The 19,672-nt window shown below is 42.5% G+C and overlaps 1 protein-coding gene across 2 annotated transcripts in view; it reads left to right on the top strand.

Moving 5' to 3' along the window:
- Positions 1-19,672, top strand: part of CHRNA4 (cholinergic receptor nicotinic alpha 4 subunit) — a 98,263-nt gene that overhangs the window by 23,103 nt on the left and 55,488 nt on the right. For both annotated transcript variants that reach the window (XM_079979272.1, XM_079979273.1), the window contains exon 3: positions 18,644-18,688. In XM_079979272.1, the coding sequence (XP_079835398.1) occupies positions 18,644-18,688 (45 nt within the window). The remainder of the gene's footprint in view (positions 1-18,643; positions 18,689-19,672) is intronic.

A 19,672-nucleotide genomic window follows, 5' to 3' on the forward strand; every position in this document is an offset into this window, starting at 1 on the left:
GTACTGGGAGCCAATGATTAACCACATACATCTACACACCTACTTGGCTGTAGGTCTCATTGAACTGAGTGGGTGAAGTCATGGAGGATTAAATTGCAAGCCACTGTTCTACAGCAGCTCTTAACACTGTGCTGAATTTCACAGGAAATTGAATGCATCATGTTTCAGTCCTCCCGTACCACCAAGTTCTAGCTAGAAAGGTTGTTCTTTTCTCTCATCTCCCCCCCCCCATCCCCACCCTGTCTTGCTATGTGTTTCACATGCTAACCATGTAGAAATGTAATTTGTGAGCCATTGACATTCCAAAGAGCACTCCGGCTCACAATAAGAAATCACTCTGGATGAACTAATTTAATTGTTTTACTAAATTGCCTTGGACATACAGCAAATGCTGGGCTTGAAAAAAATAATAATGAATCAATAAACTGCAGAAGTGGCAATGTCTGTGATCAGAGATAATGGCCCTGATTCAGCTAAAGTTCAGCGCGACTACACCCCTTAGAAAGCAAGTTAGGCCTTATCTGCATTAGTTAGGCCACCTCATGAGAAGAGAAGACTCCCTGGAAAAGACCTTGATGTTGGGAAAGATTGAGGGCACAAGGAGAAGGGGACAACAGAGGACGAGATGGTTGGACAGTGTTCTTGAAGCTACCAACATGAGTTTGACCAAACTGCGGGAGGCACTGGAAGACAGGAGTGCCTGGCGTGCTCTGGTCCAGGGGGTCACGAAGAGTCGGACAACAACAACAACAACAACTTGGAGCCATACTAGTCAAAGACCTTCATCGCTCTGTTCACAGATCTCTTTTGCAACCCATCATTCGGCTCTGGCTTAGAGGCATTTTGGGCTGTTTGAAATAGTGCTGGGATTAGCCCTCATTCTAAATCCTTGTTCGATCCAAGCATATTAGAACACCTCTGGCTGTGTTTGGATGTTAGGGATCACAGCAGTGGTTGTTTGACACAGCGGTAGCCAGCAAAGGACAGAGGGGTGCCCTTAGCTGAGAAAGTGCCAGCCTTTAGCAATCTGAATTAATTCGGTGCTCAAGTTAATGGGGGAGCAGCCTAGTTTTGAACGAGTTGTTTGTACATGACCTCCTTTGCAGGTTGGCTGGAAAAAGAGGAGAGAAAATATAAAATTTCCGTTACTCATGCAGGCCTTTAAAGTGAAATTACCCCAAGGTAGATTTGCTGTGCAGCTATTTCTCCTGGGATCAGAAGGGCACTCCCCACATCAACACTGGGAGAGGGGAATAAATTAAGTCCACTCTCAGTTAAAGGCATATCTGTATAATTTGCACTTTCTGAAACAGTGTTCAAACTGAAACATTGCGAAGTTTCAAAATTCGCATTTCTCAGAATTCTCAAGACAAGCAATTGTGTGTGTAAGAATGCTTATGCAAATGAAAATAATATACAGAAATACATTACGATAAGAAAAACTGCATACAAGAATGTGTCTATTACGAGAAATTTGCACTAAAAAGGCTGCTAAATTCTCATGAGCACTTCTTTGGTTATGAACAATCTGGAAGCTGATGTGGAAATATGAAGAAGTGAATTCAAGAGTGGGAGAATGAGAAAGTACAAGAAGCTGAAATCGACAGTTTTCCCCACCCCCTACGGGGCAAATACTGCAAGCCCCATATGCTTCTCCAGCTTGGACAAAATCGAATGACAGACCCCCCAAGTGTCCTTATTTTTCAGGGACAGTCCCAGATTTACAGAAGCCACCCCTGTTTCTGATTTGATCCAGAAATGTTCTCCTTTTCCTTAAAAGGTAAAGGGACCCCTGACCGTTAGGTCCAGTTGCGGACGACTCTGGGGTTGCGGCGCTCATCTCGCTTTACTGGCCGAGGGAGCCAGTGTACAGCTTCCAGGTCATGTGGGCAGCATGACTAAGCCGCTTCTGGTGAACCAGAGCAGTGCACGGAAACGCCGTTTACCTTCCCGCTGGAGTGGTACCTATTTATCTACTTGCACTTGATGTGCTTTCGAACTGCTAGGTTGGCAGGAGCAGGGACCGTGCAACGGGAGCTCACCCCATCGCGGGGATTCAAACTGCCGACCTTCTGATCGGCAAGCCCAAGGCTTTGTGGTTTTCCTTAGGATGTCCCTATTTTCATTGGAGAATTGTTGGAGGGTATGGAGTTATCTGACCTCTGAGCCATCTGAAGGCAGCCCAATATAGGGAAGTTATTTTAAAAATATTTATTGTTTTATTATGTTTTTATATATGTTGGAAGCCACCCAGAGTGGCTGGGGCAACCCAGTCAGATGGACAGTTTATAAATAATAAAAATTATTATTATTATTATTATTATTATTATTATTATTGAATAAGACATCCCAATTTTCATTGGAGCAAGGTTGGAGGGTATGGGATGAGCGTAGCAGACAAATTCTGAACTGACTGGAGAAGAGAGAGAGAGAAAGAGAGAGAGAGAGAGAGAGAGAAAGAAAACGAGAGGAAAATATGGAGACAGTATGTGTACCCCCTTGCCCTTCAGTGTCTGTGATGAGAAGCAAGCAAGAAGGTAGGGGTGATAATGGTTTCTCCCCAAGCGTTCAGCACATGCTTTTATCCAAGATTTGTCTGAGAGTCTGGAAGTGAAAATATTACTACTTAGAAGCATTTCACACCATAGGTTTCCTCTGGGAGGGAAATGTGATTCTGGCTAAACAAATAAGCAGCAGACATTATGTTTGTCTGTGGACTGCTGGTTTATGATCCTGGCTTTGGTCTGGCTGCAGAAATACACTTGCGTCCAGCAGGCATATAATAAAGGCTCGCAGCCATGTAGAGATGGGGGAGAAATCTGATTTAGTTCACGTTCAAAGGCAAACCTACCTAATTTGCAGTTTCTGAAACAATACGAGAAGTGAAACACAGCTGTCCTTTGAAAAATGGAAATTCCCTGACTTCTGCAGTGTAGTTCTCCAGTGAAGTAATGGGTACAAATAGACATATACCGTATTTTTTGCACCATAACACTCACTTTTTTCCTCCTAGAAAGTAAGGGGAAATGTCTGTGCGTGTTATGGAGGGAATGCCTACGGGTGGCATGCCTACGGATTTTCCTCCTCTAAAAACTACGTGCGTGTTATGGTCGGGTGCGTTATAGAGCGAAAAATACGGTACTGAGGCAGACCAAAATAATAGAATTATAAGATCGTAGAGTCTAAACTAAAGCATCCACGACAAATGCATTATAGTAAGGGAAATTGCTTTGCAAAAAAATGTGTGCCTTAGGCAAAACTGAATGTAAACCTGTGTGCTATCAGGAGAATTTTGTACTAAAATGCAGGCGAATTTTCACGACGAACATTTTATTTGTTTGTTTGTTTATTATTTATTTATTTATTATCACACACTGGTGTGGAAATGATTTGAGAACAGAACTTCAGATGGGGAAAACAGAAACTGAAATGGACAAGAGTTGACCATCTGTATAGGTTTTATTAAGAAGGATGCTGTGGTATCTGAGTCTTAGAGAAGAAGAATCAGTGACGTCAGGAGATGCCCCTCATTTCAGGGAAGTTTTGACTTGGGGAGAGAAGAATGGGAAAAGCTGCAGAGAAAAGATGCCGTTAAGCACACAGGGTCTAAGAAGCAAGTGTTAGAAGCAGGGGTGGCATGTCGCCTTTTGCCGCCTGAGGCAAAATGGGAAGGTGCCAGCCCTGCAAAGCCTCACTTATCAGGGTCATGCAACTGTGGCGGTTTCCAGAGGCATCTCACCAGAAGCCAACCCCACAGTTGCGGCTGCCGCACAACCCTGGCAGTGGTGGTACCTCAAAGGTACCATCCCACAGGATTCTCCTGCCCGAGTTGAGCTGCTTCATTCTGCCTCATGGGCAGACTGGCCCTGGTCAGAAAGAAAAGGGTAGAGAAAGAGAATTGATTTAGAATGTGCAACTGAAGATGAAAGGGGGAGACAATGTCACTATTCTTAGTCTGCTTCAGACATTTGTGCGTTCAGCGAACGGGCTGTCATGAGTATAACCACACTGAGATGGCTTTCTCACACCCTCAGAAAAGGTATTGCTTTTCAGAGTCAGCCATCCCATGTCAAGCAATGAAGTGGTTCTTTGCATGTGTGAACTACAGTGGTCCCTCAGGTTAAGAACTGAATTCATTCTGGAGGTCCGTTCTTAACCTGAAACTGTTCTTAACCTGAGGTACCACTTTAGCTAATGGGGCCTCCCGCTGCCACTGCACCGCCAGAGCACGATTTCTGTTCTCATCCTGAAGCAAAGTTCTTAACCTGAGGTACTATTTCTGGGTTAGCTGAGTCTGTAACCTGAAGCATCTGTAACCTGCAGCATCTGTAACCCGAGGTACCACTGTACTGCATGGCGGTAGGGGTGACGTTAGATGCCCTCTGCAAAAGCATGGCTGGAGATGTCAGGTTAATGGACAGCCAAGGTGTTCTCATCCTGAAGCAAAGTTCTTAACCTGAGGTACTATTTCTGGGTTAGCTGAGTCTGTAACCTGAAGCATCTGTAACCTGCAGCATCTGTAACCCGAGGTACCACTGTACTGCATGGCGGTAGGGGTGACGTTAGATGCCCTCTGCAAAAGCATGGCTGGAGATGTCAGGTTAATGGACAGCCAAGGTGGGTGGACTTCCGGTCGGCGCCAGCGCTTAATGGCGGTCCGAGCCTCGAGCTCCGAGGCAGGACTGCTCCGTTAGTTCGGGTCTTACCCGCTACGGCAAGCGGGGGACCCCTAAAATCACAGGCGCGGAGCCTGTGAACAAAGGAGATTCGGTGGGCACCTTTTGCGCCCCCCGGTACTGTGAGGGAGCCTTTTTAAAGGCTTCTGAGCGGCATCGGGGTAAGCGCGGTGCTGAGAGTCGTTACCCAGCTAGCGGAGTGAAGCCGCGTCGCCATGAGCGGAGAGCGCCGATTCCTTCCTGCAATTGGAATTTGACTACAACACCCGTGAGTAAGATTGAAAAAGCAACGGGACATTAAAAAAAAAAAAAATTTGGCTGAAAACGGGAAAGGCAAAAATTAAGGAAGTCTGCCTCCCCGGAACTGCAGAAAAGATAAAGCAACGAAAATCAAGCTGCACTTAAAGGGAATCTTTCTAATTTTTTTAAGCTGTCAAACTGACATCGGACTTAAAACCTCCCCCCAGATTGGCAGGAGAAGGGGGGAAGGGATTGGAACGTTGTTAACCTGCTGGAAAATTAAGGGAAAATTAAGACCTTCCATTGCCAAATCCCCTGGGGTCGGGCTGCCCAAACAAGACACCGGGACGTGGACTGTCAAACTTTGAGAAGTGGGGACTTGTTTGTAACAAAGTTACCGGACCTTAGACGTACTTTGTTGCATTTTGGCCACATAGAAAATAGAGACATTACAATTTGGATATTGGAAACTTCTGGCTACTGTTATACTTCCTTGCCTCTTTGTTTTCTTCTATCTTTGCCATTTGGATACAATTGAATGCTCCCTCTAGAGGGTTCTATGTGAAATTGTTGCACTTGAAAAAGTAACAGTGGGATTTTCCACCTGGGAATCAACTCTGTGAAAACGACCTTGAGGATATGAGTGCCCCTACAGAAGAGATAGTAACAAGGCAGAAAGCAAAACAATCTCACAAGAAAAGGGCCTCTATATCAGGAACTGCAGCTGTGCAGGAAAAAACACCAGCTTCTATGGATCCTATGACTCAGGCACTACTTAAAATAAATCAATCCCTGGAAGCATTGACAAAACTATCGACAGAGAATTCTAAAAAATTAACAGAGTTGACAACAAGGTTGGATGTGAATACAGCTAGTGTTACATCGAACACAGATTCTATAAATAGATTAATTCAGGAAAGTTCAGAAACACGAAAGATTGCAGAAAGTGCAAAAACAACGGCTGAAGAGACAAGGGAAAAATTTGGGCCTATTATTAAAAAAGTGAATGAGCATGATGCAGCCCTCTCCTTACTGGAACTTCAACGTAAAGAGAAGAATTTAAAATTTAGACTGGTGCCTGAAGGGGAAGGGGACAACCTTGTGAAATTTCTTACAGAGAACATCATAACTTTTTGGCAGGAGGAATGGGAGGAAGATGAGGAACTTGAGATAATATCAGCCTTTCGACTGGGTAGAAGGCAGGATAAAAAACCAAGGGACTGTCTAATTACACTGAGATCAAAAGAAGAAAGAGATAGAATATTGAATTTGCATTATCAAAAGGCATTGGTGATCCAAAATTGTCAGATACAGATTTTTAAGGACATTCCTAAATACATTTTAGAGGTGAGAACATATTACAAAAGCTTAGTAGACTTGCTGAAGAAAAACACTATACCATTCAGATGGGAGTTTCCACAAGGATTGTCCTTTAACTTTAAAGGAAGGAAGATTAAAATAAAAACAATTCAGGACAAAGAACAATTTCTGGAGAAGTACCTGGAGGATCTGCAGAAAGGAACCGTGGAGGAGAGGGAACCACCTGATATAGCAAATTTGTCATTTGGACTTTCACTACCACCATCGGAGGAAGAGCAGAAGCTTGGAGCAGTTGGAGGAACAGCTACCTAAATACAAAATGTCTCTGCAACTCCTTAGCTGGAACTGTAACGGTTTGAACCTTCCTCGGAAAAGAAGACAGGTTTTTCACATTTTGAAGAAAGAACAATTAGACATAATATGTTTGCAAGAAACCCATATTGCCAGGATACATAGGAAATTACTGATAAATAAGAGATTCGGTCAAGAATTTATCTCATCAGACAAAGTAAAGAAAAGAGGTGTGGTGATCTATGCAAAGGAAAAGTTGGCTCCAAAATTGATATTTAAAGATGAACAAGGAAGATACCTGGCAATTGAAATACAAATTCAAGGAGAAAAGATATTAATTGTGGGAGTTTATGCCCCAAATGAAGGGAAGGCTGAATTTTTTAGGAAGTTGCATGAGACATTAGTTGACTTTTTAGATTATAAAATCCTAATGATGGGAGACATGAATGGAGTTGTCTCAACAAACATGGATAAAGCACAGAGACAAGTGATCTCGAAAGAAGGGAGACTACCAAAGATCTTTTTTGAAATGACTGAAACAATGGACTTGATTGACATTTGGAGAACAAAGAATCCTTTAGAGAGAGAGGGAACTTTCTTCTCAGAAGCAAAAATGACATGGACAAGAATAGATCAAATTTGGATTTCTAGCAGTCTGGCGTCAAGAACAAAAAAAGTAGAAATATGCCCAAAAACGTGCTCCGACCATAATGCGGTCAAGATGGAGATGAAACTAACAACAACTGGTTCCTTTAGATGGAGAATGAATGACACCCTATTCAAGGATGAAGAGATCCATAAGAAGGCCCTTAAAACATTAAAAGATTACTTTGAGATCAACAGGAAAACAGATGTGGAAAAAAGAATAATTTGGGACGCAAGCAAAGTCGTGATGCGAGGTTTCCTAATTCAACAAAATTCTATTAAGAGGAAGCAACAAAATGAAAAGAAGGAAAAAATTTTAGAAAAAGTAAAAGAAGGAGAGAAGAAGTTGAGGTCCAAACCAAAGTCCCATGAGATTTTGAGAGAAATAAAGTTTCATCAGATGCAATACATGGAGCTTATGAACCAACAAATAGAATGGAAGATAAAGCAAATGAGACAGAGAACTTTTGAATCAGCGGATAAATGTGGGAAACTTCTGTCATGGCAATTGAAAAAAAGGCAGAAAATGAATACGGTAACAAGTTTAGAAATGGATGGAAAGATTATCCACAAACCCAACGAGATCAACAATTGCTTTCAAAGCTTTTTTAAGAAATTGTATGCACAAGGGCCAACCAACGAGCAAGAAATAGAAGAATTCATCAGAAAATACGGCTTACCAAAAATCTCAGAACAAAGTAAAAGGATCTTAAACGAGGAAATAACAGAACAAGAAATAGAGGGTGCCATTCAAAATATGAAATTGGGAAAATCACCAGGACCAGATGGCCTGACGGCCAAATACTACAAAATGCTGAAAGAATGGCTGATACAACCATTGAAGGAAGTTTGCAATGAAATTTTGAAGGGGAAAAAGGCACCTGAATCGTGGAAAGAGGCTTTCATCTCACTTATACCGAAAACAGAGACTGAAAAGAACCAGGTCAAAAACTACCGCCCTATATCTTTACTCAATGTGGATTACAAAATTTTTGCAGACATTTTGGCAAAAAGATTAAAGAGAGTTTTGGCAGAAGAGATTCATAAGGACCAAACAGGCTTTCTCCCAGGTAGACATATGTCAGACAATGTGAGAAATATTATAGATATTTTGGAGCTGCTGGACGTTGACATTAATAGGAAAGCAGTTTTGATTTTTGTGGATGCGGAGAAAGCCTTTGACAACATTTGTTGGACTTTTATGAAAAAGAATCTCCAAGGGATGGGGGTAGGCCAAGGTTTTGAAAACGGTATAGGTGCAATATATTCTCAACAAAAAGCCAAATTAATTGTAAATAATGTGGTAACAGAAGAAATACCTATAGAAAAAGGTACACGACAGGGTTGCCCAATATCCCCTTTACTTTTTATATCAGTCCTGGAGGTTTTGTTAAACATGATCAGAAAGGACCAGTTGGTTAAAGGAGTTCAGGTCGGAGTTAGACATTATAAATTAAGAGCATTTGCAGATGATCTAGTATTGACCTTGCAACAGCCAGACACTAGTACTAAAAGAGTATTAGAATTAATTGAAATATTTGGTCGAGTAGCAGGTTTTAAATTGAACAGACAAAAAACGAAAGTGTTGGAAAAAAATTTAACAATGGAAGAAAGAGAGAGTTTTCAGAATGAAACAGGCTTGGAAATAACAAAAAGGGTAAAATACCTGGGGGTAAACTTAACATCTAAGAATGTGAATTTATTTAAGGATAATTATGAAAAATGTTGGTCAGAAGTTAAAAAGGATCTGGAAATATGGTCAAGGCTGAAACTTTCCTTGTTAGGCCGAATCGCTACTATTAAGATGAATGTATTGCCTAGAATGCTGTTCTTATTCCAGACGCTGCAGATTGTGGACAAGATGGACTGTTTCAAGAAGTGGCAGAAAGACATATCAAAATTTGTCTGGCAGGGCAAAAAGCCCAGAATTAAATTTAAGATTTTAACTGATGCAAAGGATAGAGGGGGGTTTGCCCTGCCGGACTTAAGACTCTATTATGAATCAGCAGCTTTTTGCTGGTTGAAACACTGGCTACTTCTTGAGAATACTGACATTTTGGATCTGGAAGGATATGACAATAGCTTTGGTTGGCATGCATATTTATGGTACGACAAGGTAAAGGTGTATAAAAGTTTTAAAAACCACATTGTAAGGAAAGCATTGTATAACGTTTGGATTAGATACAAAGATTTGTTGGAAAGTAAAACCCCTAGGTGGGTGTCACCAATGGAAGCTAGGGAAGTAAAAAAGCTTAATATGGATTCTAAATGGCCAAAATATCATGAGATTATAGAATACGATGGTGAAAGGGTGAAACTTCAGAGTTATGAGAAACTAAAACCTAAGGTTCGAGATTGGTTGCATTACCATCAGATAAATGAGACGTTTAAACAGGACAGGAAAATAGGATTTCAGAAAGAGAAGTCAAAATTAGAAACAGAATTGTTGGAACCCAATACTAAGAACTTATCAAGAATGTATAACTTGCTGTTAAAATGGAACACACAGGATGAAACGGTGAAATCAGCTATGATCAAATGGGCACAAGATATAGGTCATGATATTATGTTTGCTGACTGGGAACAGTTATGGACCACCGGTATCAAATTTACTGCATGTAATGCTTTAAAAGAAAATATTATGAAAATGATCTACCGGTGGTACATGACCCCAGTCAAGCTAGCAAAAATTTATCATTTGCCTAACAATAAGTGTTGGAAATGTAATGAGGCTGAAGGCACTTTCTACCACCTTTGGTGGACCTGCCCAAAGGTTAAAGCTTTCTGGGAAATGATCTATAATGAAATTAAGAAGGTCCTTAAGTGGACTTTTCCTAAGAAACCAGAGGCTTTCCTCTTGGGTATGGTGGGCCAAGTGGTGTTAAGGAAGGATAGGACTTTCTTTATGTATGCCACTACAGCAGCAAGAATTCTACTGGCAAAGTATTGGAAGACGCAAGAACTACCTACTCTGGAAGAATGGCAAACAAAGGTGATTGACTTTATGGGACTGGCCGAGATGATGGGCAGAATCCGGGACCAGGGGAAAGAGACAGTGGAAGAGGACTGGAAGAACTTCAAAATATATCTTAAAAATAATTGTAAAATCGAGGAATGTTAAGATGTCAGGGGGTAAGAAGTAAAGAATTGCAGCAGTAAACAAAAAAAAAAAACTTAAGAAATATTTACGAAAAGGAACTAGGACAATGGACTTAAGGGTTGCTAAAGAATTATTAAACAAGGATGCAGGGATGGGGAGGTATGGGGAAGTCAAAGAAAAAAGGCTATGAACCGATGAGTATGAAGTTATACTGTGTTATATTGTTCTTTATTATATGTGTGGAAAATTAATAAAAAATATTATAAAAAAAAAAAAAATGGACAGCCAAGGTGCAGTCTGGAGTCCACAACTTGCCAGTTTGTAGATCTCAGCTGCCGGGGCATATTTTGAATTGTTGATATCATCGCATTGTGGGACTACAATGTTTTCATAGTATAAATCTGTCAAGATTAAAAATAAAATAAAAAAATTAATGTCAAAAAAAAATTAGTGTCAAAAAAATTAATATGAGAAGTGACTGGATCACCTATGGAGACTTGGTGGAGAAGGAAGGGGGGAAGTGGAGATTAAAACCATACGAACAAGTAAAAGAACATGTTTATGATTGGTTGCACTACTATCAAATAAGTGAAATGTTTAAAAAGGATGTGAAAGAAAAAGGGTACAAAGAAAAGGATTCAAAATTTCAAACAGAAATTGTTAATAATGATTGCAAGATAATTTCTAAAATGTATAAAATTCTGTTGGAATGGCATACAATGGATGAGGAAGTAAAAGTGGTTATGATTCAATGGGCCAAAGATTTAGGATATAACATAGAAATAGATGATTGGCAAAGAATATGGAATGAAAATCTGAAGTTTACAGCATGTATCACATTGAAAGAAAATGTTATGAAGATGGTATACAGGTGGTATATGACACCAGTAAAATTAGCAAAAATGTACAAAACTTGTAATAAATGTTGGAGATGCAAGGAGAAAGAAGGTAGATTCATGCATATGTGGTGGGATTGTAAGAAAGTAAGGGGGTTCTGGGAGATGATATATAATGAATTAAAGAAAATGCTAAAATATAGCTTTGTTAAGAAACCAGAAACCTTTTTGCTGGGAATAACAAGAATGGACATAAATAGGAGAGACAGTAAACTTTTTCAGTATGCAATCACCGCAGCAAGAATACTGTTGGCCCAAAAATGGAAGCAAGAAGAAGTACCGACTTTGGAAGAATGGAGGACAAAACTAACAGACTATGCAGAACTGGATAAATTAACTGGGAAAATCAGATTCCAAAAGGATCACAGGTTCTTTGAGGACTGGGGGAAATTTACGGAGTATTTGAAAACTGTTTGTGAGGACTGTACAACGCTAGTGTGCTTTAAAGAAGCTTTGTGAAAATACAAGGAATATTGTTAGTAAGCAAATAAGGTCAGAAATATAGTGTTTAATGGCAATATTAAAATTAAGGAATGTGAAGATAGGATTTGAATTACGAATGATTGTCAGAGAAGTTGAGGGAGGTCCAATAAGCTAAAATATGGGATGTGTAATTTGATATGACTGGAGTTTTTCATGAAAAATTTTATAATAAAAAAATTTTATAATAAAAATAAAATAAAATAGCGGAAGGCAGGGTGAATGAATACAGGCAGACCCTCCAAGTGTCCCTAGTTTCCAGGGACAGTCCTGCGTTTACAAAAGCTGTCCCGGTTTCTGATTTCATCCCAGAATGTCCCACTTTTCCTTAGGACGTCCCTCTTTCATCAAAGAAATGTTTGGGGTGTGTGGTAAGGTAAAGGGACCCCTGGCCATTAGGTCCAGTCGCAGACGAATCTGGGGTTGCGGTGCTCATCTCGCTTTATTGGCTGAGGGAGCCGGCGTACAGCTTCCGGGTCATGTGGCCAGCACGACTAAACCGCTTCTGGCGAACCAGAGCAGCACATGGAAACGCCATTTACCTTCCCGCCAGAGTGGTACCTATTTATCTACTTGCACTTCGTGCATTTGAACTGCTAGGTTGGCAGGAGCAGGGACCGAGCAATGGGAGCTCACCCCGTCACGGGGATTCGAACCGCCGACCTTCTGATCGGCATGCCCTAGGCTCTGTGGTTTAACCCACAGTGCCACCCATGTCCCTGGGGTGTGTGGTAGAATGTCCCTATTTTCATTGTAAAAATGTTGGATGGCATGGAGTTATGTTGGGGCAGCCCAGTCAGATGGGTGGGGTATAAATAAAATATTATCATTATCATCATTGAATAGGATACCCCTATTTTGGGGGGAGAAATGTTGGAGGGTATTACAGGTGGAGTGGAAACTTCAACAATAGCACATTGTTTGTCTGGGCTTCTAACGTCAGCCTTGATGTTAAAATAAGGTAAAGGTACAGGGACCCCTGACCATTAGGTCCAGTCATGACCAACTCTGGGGTTGCGGCGCTCATCTCGCTTTATTGGCCAAGGGAGCCGGCGTTCAGCTTCTGGGTCATGTGGCCAGCATGATTAAGCTGCTTCTGGCGAACCAGAGCAGCACACAGAAACACCGTTCACCTTCCCGCTGGAGTGGTACCTATTTATCTACTTGCACTTTGACGTGCTTTCGAACTACTAAGTTGGCAGGAGCAGGGACCGAGCAACGGGAGCTCATCCTGTCGCGGGAATTCGAACCGCCAACCTTCTGATTGGCAAGTTCTAGGCTCTGTGGTTTAACCTGCAGCGCCACCCACGTCCCTTGATGTTAAAATAGCATGCCCCTATTTTCCTCTATGGAAGGGGTCAGCAATCTAAGGCCCATGGGGCACAAGTGGCCCATGAGGGTCATTTAACTGGCCCATGGGCCCCCTCCATCCACTTGGGGACACCTGCCACCCGCTCAGTCAGCTCCCGTGCGTGGCACGGAGCAGAGCGGGGACTGCCTTCTGTGAGTGGCCGGCTTCCCATTGGCTGCAGGAAGCTCCTGCAGTCAATGGGAAGCTGCGCACGCCTCCTCTGTGCTGGAATTAGCATTTGCACATGCGTGCGTGCATACACACACACACTCCGGGCCACCGCACCCCAAGCCACAACAACTTTGCCAAGCCCTGCTCTATGGCATGTTAAAGGGTATATGTCATTTGTTACAATGGAAGCTAATGGTTCAGTCTAAAAAGCCTCAGTGGATCCTGGAGATTTAACCTCCAGGTTCAACTCACATTGGGCTCTTGTGTCACCTGACAATGCCAGCCATGCTTATCGGATAACAAGGCTACAATACTTCCTACTGGAAGGTATCCATGGCTTTCAGTTTGGCAGATGTCCCTGGTTGTTCGGTGATTAATCACCAGAGTCCAGCTGTCATAGTCTCCTATTTGAGAGCCCCCTCCAGCGCCATGGATCTAAATTTATGATTGTCCCGTAAAAACTTTCATTCAGCAGCCACAATAATATAGCCTGAGTACTAACTGCTGACCCCCGAGACTGGCTTCTTTGGACCTGTCAGCCCAATTTCCTCTCTTATTAATTCTAGACAAGGCTAGAGAGATAATTGTGTGCTCATCAACAGAGTTATACCTCAAGGGGCATCATCAGATATACATTGGACATGGTGCTTAGTCCGCAGTTTGAACTGGAGTTGAAATGAATTCACTGCCAACATCTCCTCTGCAAACCTTTGGGTGTGGAACGTTCTCAAGTTGTTCTTTCAATGCTCAAATGTTCTCCAAAGTTTGGACATCTATATTGGACCCCCCCCCATGAAATTTAATTATTAATCTGATACATTGCAGGATTTGATGGTTGCCAAGCCATAGTTAGTGTATGGCAATATGGAGTGATAGATTAGACCACTGTAAATATATTACAGCAGATTTGATATAACATTTATGAAAGTATATAACTGGAAATTAGGATAACTTAGAGGGTAAATTAGGGTAAGTAAATTTGGATAAATTAGAGGGAAAACAAGGGGTTTGGAGAAATGAAATAAGATGCAAGACATCAGGGGGAGTAAATTGGAATCCAGGGGAGGGGTGGGGGGAAGCCTATATTGTATTTTTGGGAAAGTATTCAATGTTAAAATATTGTGATTATAAAATTTGAAAATAAAATATTTTAAAAATATGGAGTGATAGATTATGGTGATTTTCAAACTTTCTGTTTTGTTTATTTACAATAAGTATTTGGCACTATATCTATATCTAAAGCATGCCAACATCAAACAAAATCAAGAGGTGCTAACCCATCTAATGTACACAGATTTCAAATGCTGAGTTACGTTTTTTCACATCCAAATGCAAATTTTGGTTTTGCTTTAAAAATGGATAATGCAGAATGGCATCAGGAAAAATAAATGTTGCATTTTAAACATTTGTGAATATTCATTTCAGATCTAGTTCCCTGTTCCTCCCTCCCCCCCAACCTCCCCCCCCCAGCAGTCAGTGGAAATTGCTTGCAAAAATACCTACTAGGAGAAATGCCGCTGAATTTTCATGAGGTCTTTTTGTTTGTTTGTTTAAAAAATCAAACTGCTGAGGAAATGCAGGAAATGAAACTGAAAACTGGAAAAATGAGAAACTGAGAGAACATGAAATTTTGACAGATCCATCTATCTCCATGCTCTGCTTTATCTAAACATTTTAATATGTGTGTATCCTTGGGTTTATTTGACTCTATACTTTACACTGCGATGCGGGTGGCACTGTGGGTTAAACCACAGAGCCTAGGACTTGCCGATCAGAAGGTCGGCAGTTCGAATCCTCACAACGGGGTGAGCTCCCATTGCTCGGTCCCTGCTCCTGCCAACCTAGCAGTTCAAATGCACGAAGCAGTTCAAATGCACTCCTGCCAACCTAGCAGTTCAAATGCACCTATCCCTTCCAATCCCTTCCAAGAGACCCTATTTAAACAAACAAAAAAAGGAGCTGCCAATTTTTGTCCTCCAAATCCCTTTTTAAAATCATCAGATGAATAACTTTGGTCTGCCTCCACCCAAACCTCATCTCCTAATCATACCTGCAACCATCCCTTCCTGGCTGATTTTTTAAAAAAACACACAAATCAAGCCTGATTTTGTACAGCTGATCTGGCCCCCTCCCAAAGTATCTTCCCCACTTAAAACAAATGGAAGGAAATGGGGAGGAGAGGATTGTCAGGAGACCAGCGAAATGCCAAGAGTAAGGAATTAATCTGCCTCTTTATAGGGAGTTAATGGACCATTTGGATACAGGATAAAGATCACACTATTCCAATACCAATCAAGATAAATTTATTGGGGTGAAAATAAAACCACAGTATACTGCCTTAGCACTTTATGCAGCTATCCTGCCGGGGGGAAGTAACAGGAAATGTTATTTCTTTGTTTTGAATGTGTACTTAAATGAATAAAGGAGGTGGGGACCTGAACAGAAAGATAGGAACCTGCCTTACACGGAGCCAGACAATTGGTCCATCTTGCTCAGTACAGTGGTACCTTGGTTCTCAAACTTTATCCATTCCAAAACCAAAGCGTTCCAAAACAAGGCACACTTTTGTTTAGAAAGTAATGCAAAATGGATTAGTCCATTCCAGACTTTCAAAAACAACCCCTAAAACAGCAATTTAACATGAATTTTACTCTCTAACGAGACCATTGATCCATAAAATGAAAGCATTAAACAATATACTGCAGTCATACAATCAATCCATCAGTGGCTGAACTGGGTTCCACACAGTCACAAAAACAAAACAAAAAGAGCAGCAAAAACGCAAAATAAATAGCAAAAACAGACAGACCTCAGCGTAACACTCAAAAGGGAAGTGTGGCACTCAAAAGGGAAGTGTAACACTCAAAATGGAGCACGTTCAGCTTCCAAAAAAAGTTTGCAAACTGGAACACTTATTTCCGGGTTTGCAGTGTTTGAGTTCCAAGTTGTTTGAGTACCAAGGTATTGTCTCTTTTCTTCTTCTGTGATCACTCATAGCTGAGTAAGATTGTCTTCCATAAACATGGTTTTAACAGTGAGTTTGTAAGTGACTGTGGAGGCCAGTTCTGGATCCACACATCCTTCCACAGTGGGGACATTGGTTTCTGGGCAGGAGTTGATCATGGTGAGAGTTTGCCAAGCATGCCTTCCTCTTAGCGCATTTCTCCCTTTTGTCCTGAGTTTGAGCATCTTCAAAACCCCTGATACCCTTGGTAAAGGCTGTTCTCTAATTGGAGCACTCGCAAGCCAGTGTTTCCCAGTTGTCAGTGTTTATACTACATTTTTTTAGATTTGCCTTGAGAGAGTCTTTAAATCTCTTTTGTTTACCACCAGCATTACGCTTTCCACTTTTAAGTTCGGAATAGAGTAGTTGCTTTGGAAGACGATAATCAGGCATCTGATCAACATGACCAGTCCAACAAAGTAGATGTTGACTTACTTACTTCTGGGTTTGAAGTGTTTGGGTTCCAAGTTGTACCATGGTTTGTCTACACTGATTGGCAGTGACTTCCTAGGCAGTGGTTCTCAACCTGTGGGTCCCCAGATGTTGTTGGACTACACATTGCCTTGCCAGCTAGGGATGATGGGAGTTGTAGTTCAACAACATCTGGGGACCCACAGGTTGAGAAAGCCTGCTCTAGGGTTTCAGGCAGGGTTACCTTCTACATGCAAAGCAGGAGCCTAACCACTGAGCTACAGACCCTTCCCTCTTTCATGTGGAGGGGGGATTGAAGCACGGCTGGTGTCAGAAGTCAGCAACACCCGGCACTTGCCCAGGCCCACACCCCAGAAGGGACCCCACTGCTGACCCCAAGTCACTGAGCCCTCCTCCTTGTGGCCACTGCCCTGTTGATGCTCCCTGTGAGCAGCAGTGACAAGAGGGGAGAGACGGGAACAGCCATCTTCTGCCCTCTCAACGGGGAGATTTGCACGCTACGGTTGGAGGGAGGGAGGCAGCACACAGTTAAACAATGGAACTCATTACCACAATAGATGGCAATAGGAACCCCGTGCAATGCAGGAACGCAGGAAGGGAGAGCTGTTGATGGATACTAAGTGCAATGACTATGCTCTGGCGCCGCACTTGGAGGTCGCAATGATTCTGAATACGAGTTGCTGGAAACCACAGGAGAGGAGAGTGCTTTTGTGCTTAGGTCCTGTTTGCTCAGCCTCATGACCAATAAATGGGTGGATAATAATAATAATAATAATAATAATAATAATAATAATAATGTTATTATTTATACCCCGCCCATCTGGCTGGGCTTCCCCAGTCACTCTGGGCAGCTTCCATCAAAATATTAAAATACTGTAATGCATCCAACATTAAAAACAGGGCTGCCTTCAGATGTCTTCTAAAAGTCTGGTAGCTGTTTTTCTCTTTGACATCCAATGGGATGGTGTTCCACAGGGCGGGCACCACTACCGAGAAGGCCCTCTGCCTGGTTCCCTGTAACTTGACTTCTCACAGTGAGGGAACAGCCAGAAGGCCCTTGGCGGTGGACCTCAGCGTCCAGGTAGAACAATGTGGGTGGAGACGCTTCTTCAGATATACTGGACCGAGGCCGTTTAGGGCTTTAAAGGTCAGCACCAACACTTTGAATTGTGCTCAGAAACATACTGGATGGATGCCAGGCTAAAGTGCTGCCCTCCCAGAGCCTTCAGTGGCTAATAGAATCATAACCCCAATAACGCAAGCTGTTAGAGAAACTGAATGAGATCAGGCCACTGGTGGAGGAAGGGGGTGCAGTGGGTGCAGCATGCCCCGGGTGTCATCCCTGGGGGGGGGGGGACATCACCGCCCCACCCCCTGGGATGCTTGCTGCTCGCCATGGGCGGCTAGCCCTGCCCCCGGGTGAACAGCCTCTGGATCATGCTGTTAGGCTTGCTTGCTGAGCAGCAGAGAAGCAGATGCATTCCGTTTTACACGAAGCTAAGACGTTTGGAAACATCTCACTCTTTTAGGTAAAGGTTAAGGGACCCCTGACCATTAGGTTTAGTCGTGGCCGACTCTGGGGTTGTGGCACTTATCTTACTTGGCTGAGGGAGCCGGCGTACAGCTTACGGGTCATGTGGCCAGCATGACTAAGCCGCTTCTGGCGAACCAGAGCAGCGCACGGAAACGCCGTTTACCTTCCCGCCGGAGCGGTACCTGTTTATCTACTTGCACTGTGTGCTTTCGAACTGCTAGGTTGGCAGGAGCAGGGACCGAGCAATGGGAGCTCACCCCGTCGTGGGGATTCGAACCACCGACCTTCTGATCGGCGAGTCCTAGGCTCTGTGGTTTAACCCACAGCGCCACCCTTCTCATTCTTTTAGCTGATGCTTAAATACATTTATTACTGCGATTACTGGCGACTTGCAAAAATAAGTGGATGGCAGCAACAAATGCTGCTATTTCAGGAGCTGTTTGTGGACAGTGGCTGTTCTTCTTGAAATTCAAGTCTTTCCCCCTCTTTCCTCCCCCCTCCAGGATGAAAAAAACCAAATGATGACCACGAACGTGTGGGTGAAACAAGTGAGTCAACCAAGATGTTTTATCCCATATTTCTCAGTCCCCCCCCCCCAAATGTCTCACTTTTTGTCTGCTGAGAAAATAGAGGGTGTAATCCAGTTGGACGTTTTCAAGGGCAAATACGAATGCAGTTGCACAGCTCCATTTCAGTAGTGCTCAGGACCTCAGCACTGGAATGTGTTCAGATATATGTCTTCAACTGGCCAACGGATGTTTCTTCAATGAAAAAAACAATGTGGAATTAAGAGGGGAAACGAGGCAACCCAAAATGGAAGGGAACGTTGCACCATTGATGAAAGAGCAAAGATTTCCTTTCTAGCTACCAGCTGACATATTGCAGGTGCAAAGTCTATACAAGGGTGACAATGCAATGCAGCTCTCCCAAGCAAGCATTGCGTACAAAAATGCATATGCTAGGGTGCACAAAAATATTAGTGAAAATATATGCACTCAGTGCATTCAGCCTATGGCACCTTCCTTGCTGAACTTCAGGCACATAGCAATTACTTTCTTATTTCAGTAGGCTAATAATAATAATAATAATAATAATAATAATAATAATAATTTTATTATTTATACCCTGCCCAACTGGCTGGGTTTCCCCGGCCACTCTGGATGGCTTACAGCATACCTAAAAAATATAATTAAAAACATCAAATGTTAAAAACATCCCAGAACAGCGCTGCCTTCAGTTGTCTTTTAAAAGTTACATGATTCTTTATCTTCCTTGACATCTGAAGGAAGGGCATTTCATAGGGAAGGCGCCACTACCAAGAAGGCCCTCCACCTGGTTCCCTGTAACTTTGCTTCTCGCAATGAGGGAACCAGCAGAAGACCCTCAGAGGAGGATCTCAGTGTCCAGGCAGAAAAATGGGGATGAGGACATTCCTTCAGGTATACTGGGCAAAGGACGCTTATTGTTTTATGCTCGGCCTGGTTTATTTTCCATGAGCTTTCCTTAGAAATGCTCATGATTAAGTAGTATAT

The sequence above is a fragment of the Podarcis cretensis genome, assembly GCF_951804945.1.
Source record: "Podarcis cretensis genome assembly, chromosome: 6".
Taxonomy (NCBI): domain Eukaryota; kingdom Metazoa; phylum Chordata; class Lepidosauria; order Squamata; family Lacertidae; genus Podarcis; species Podarcis cretensis.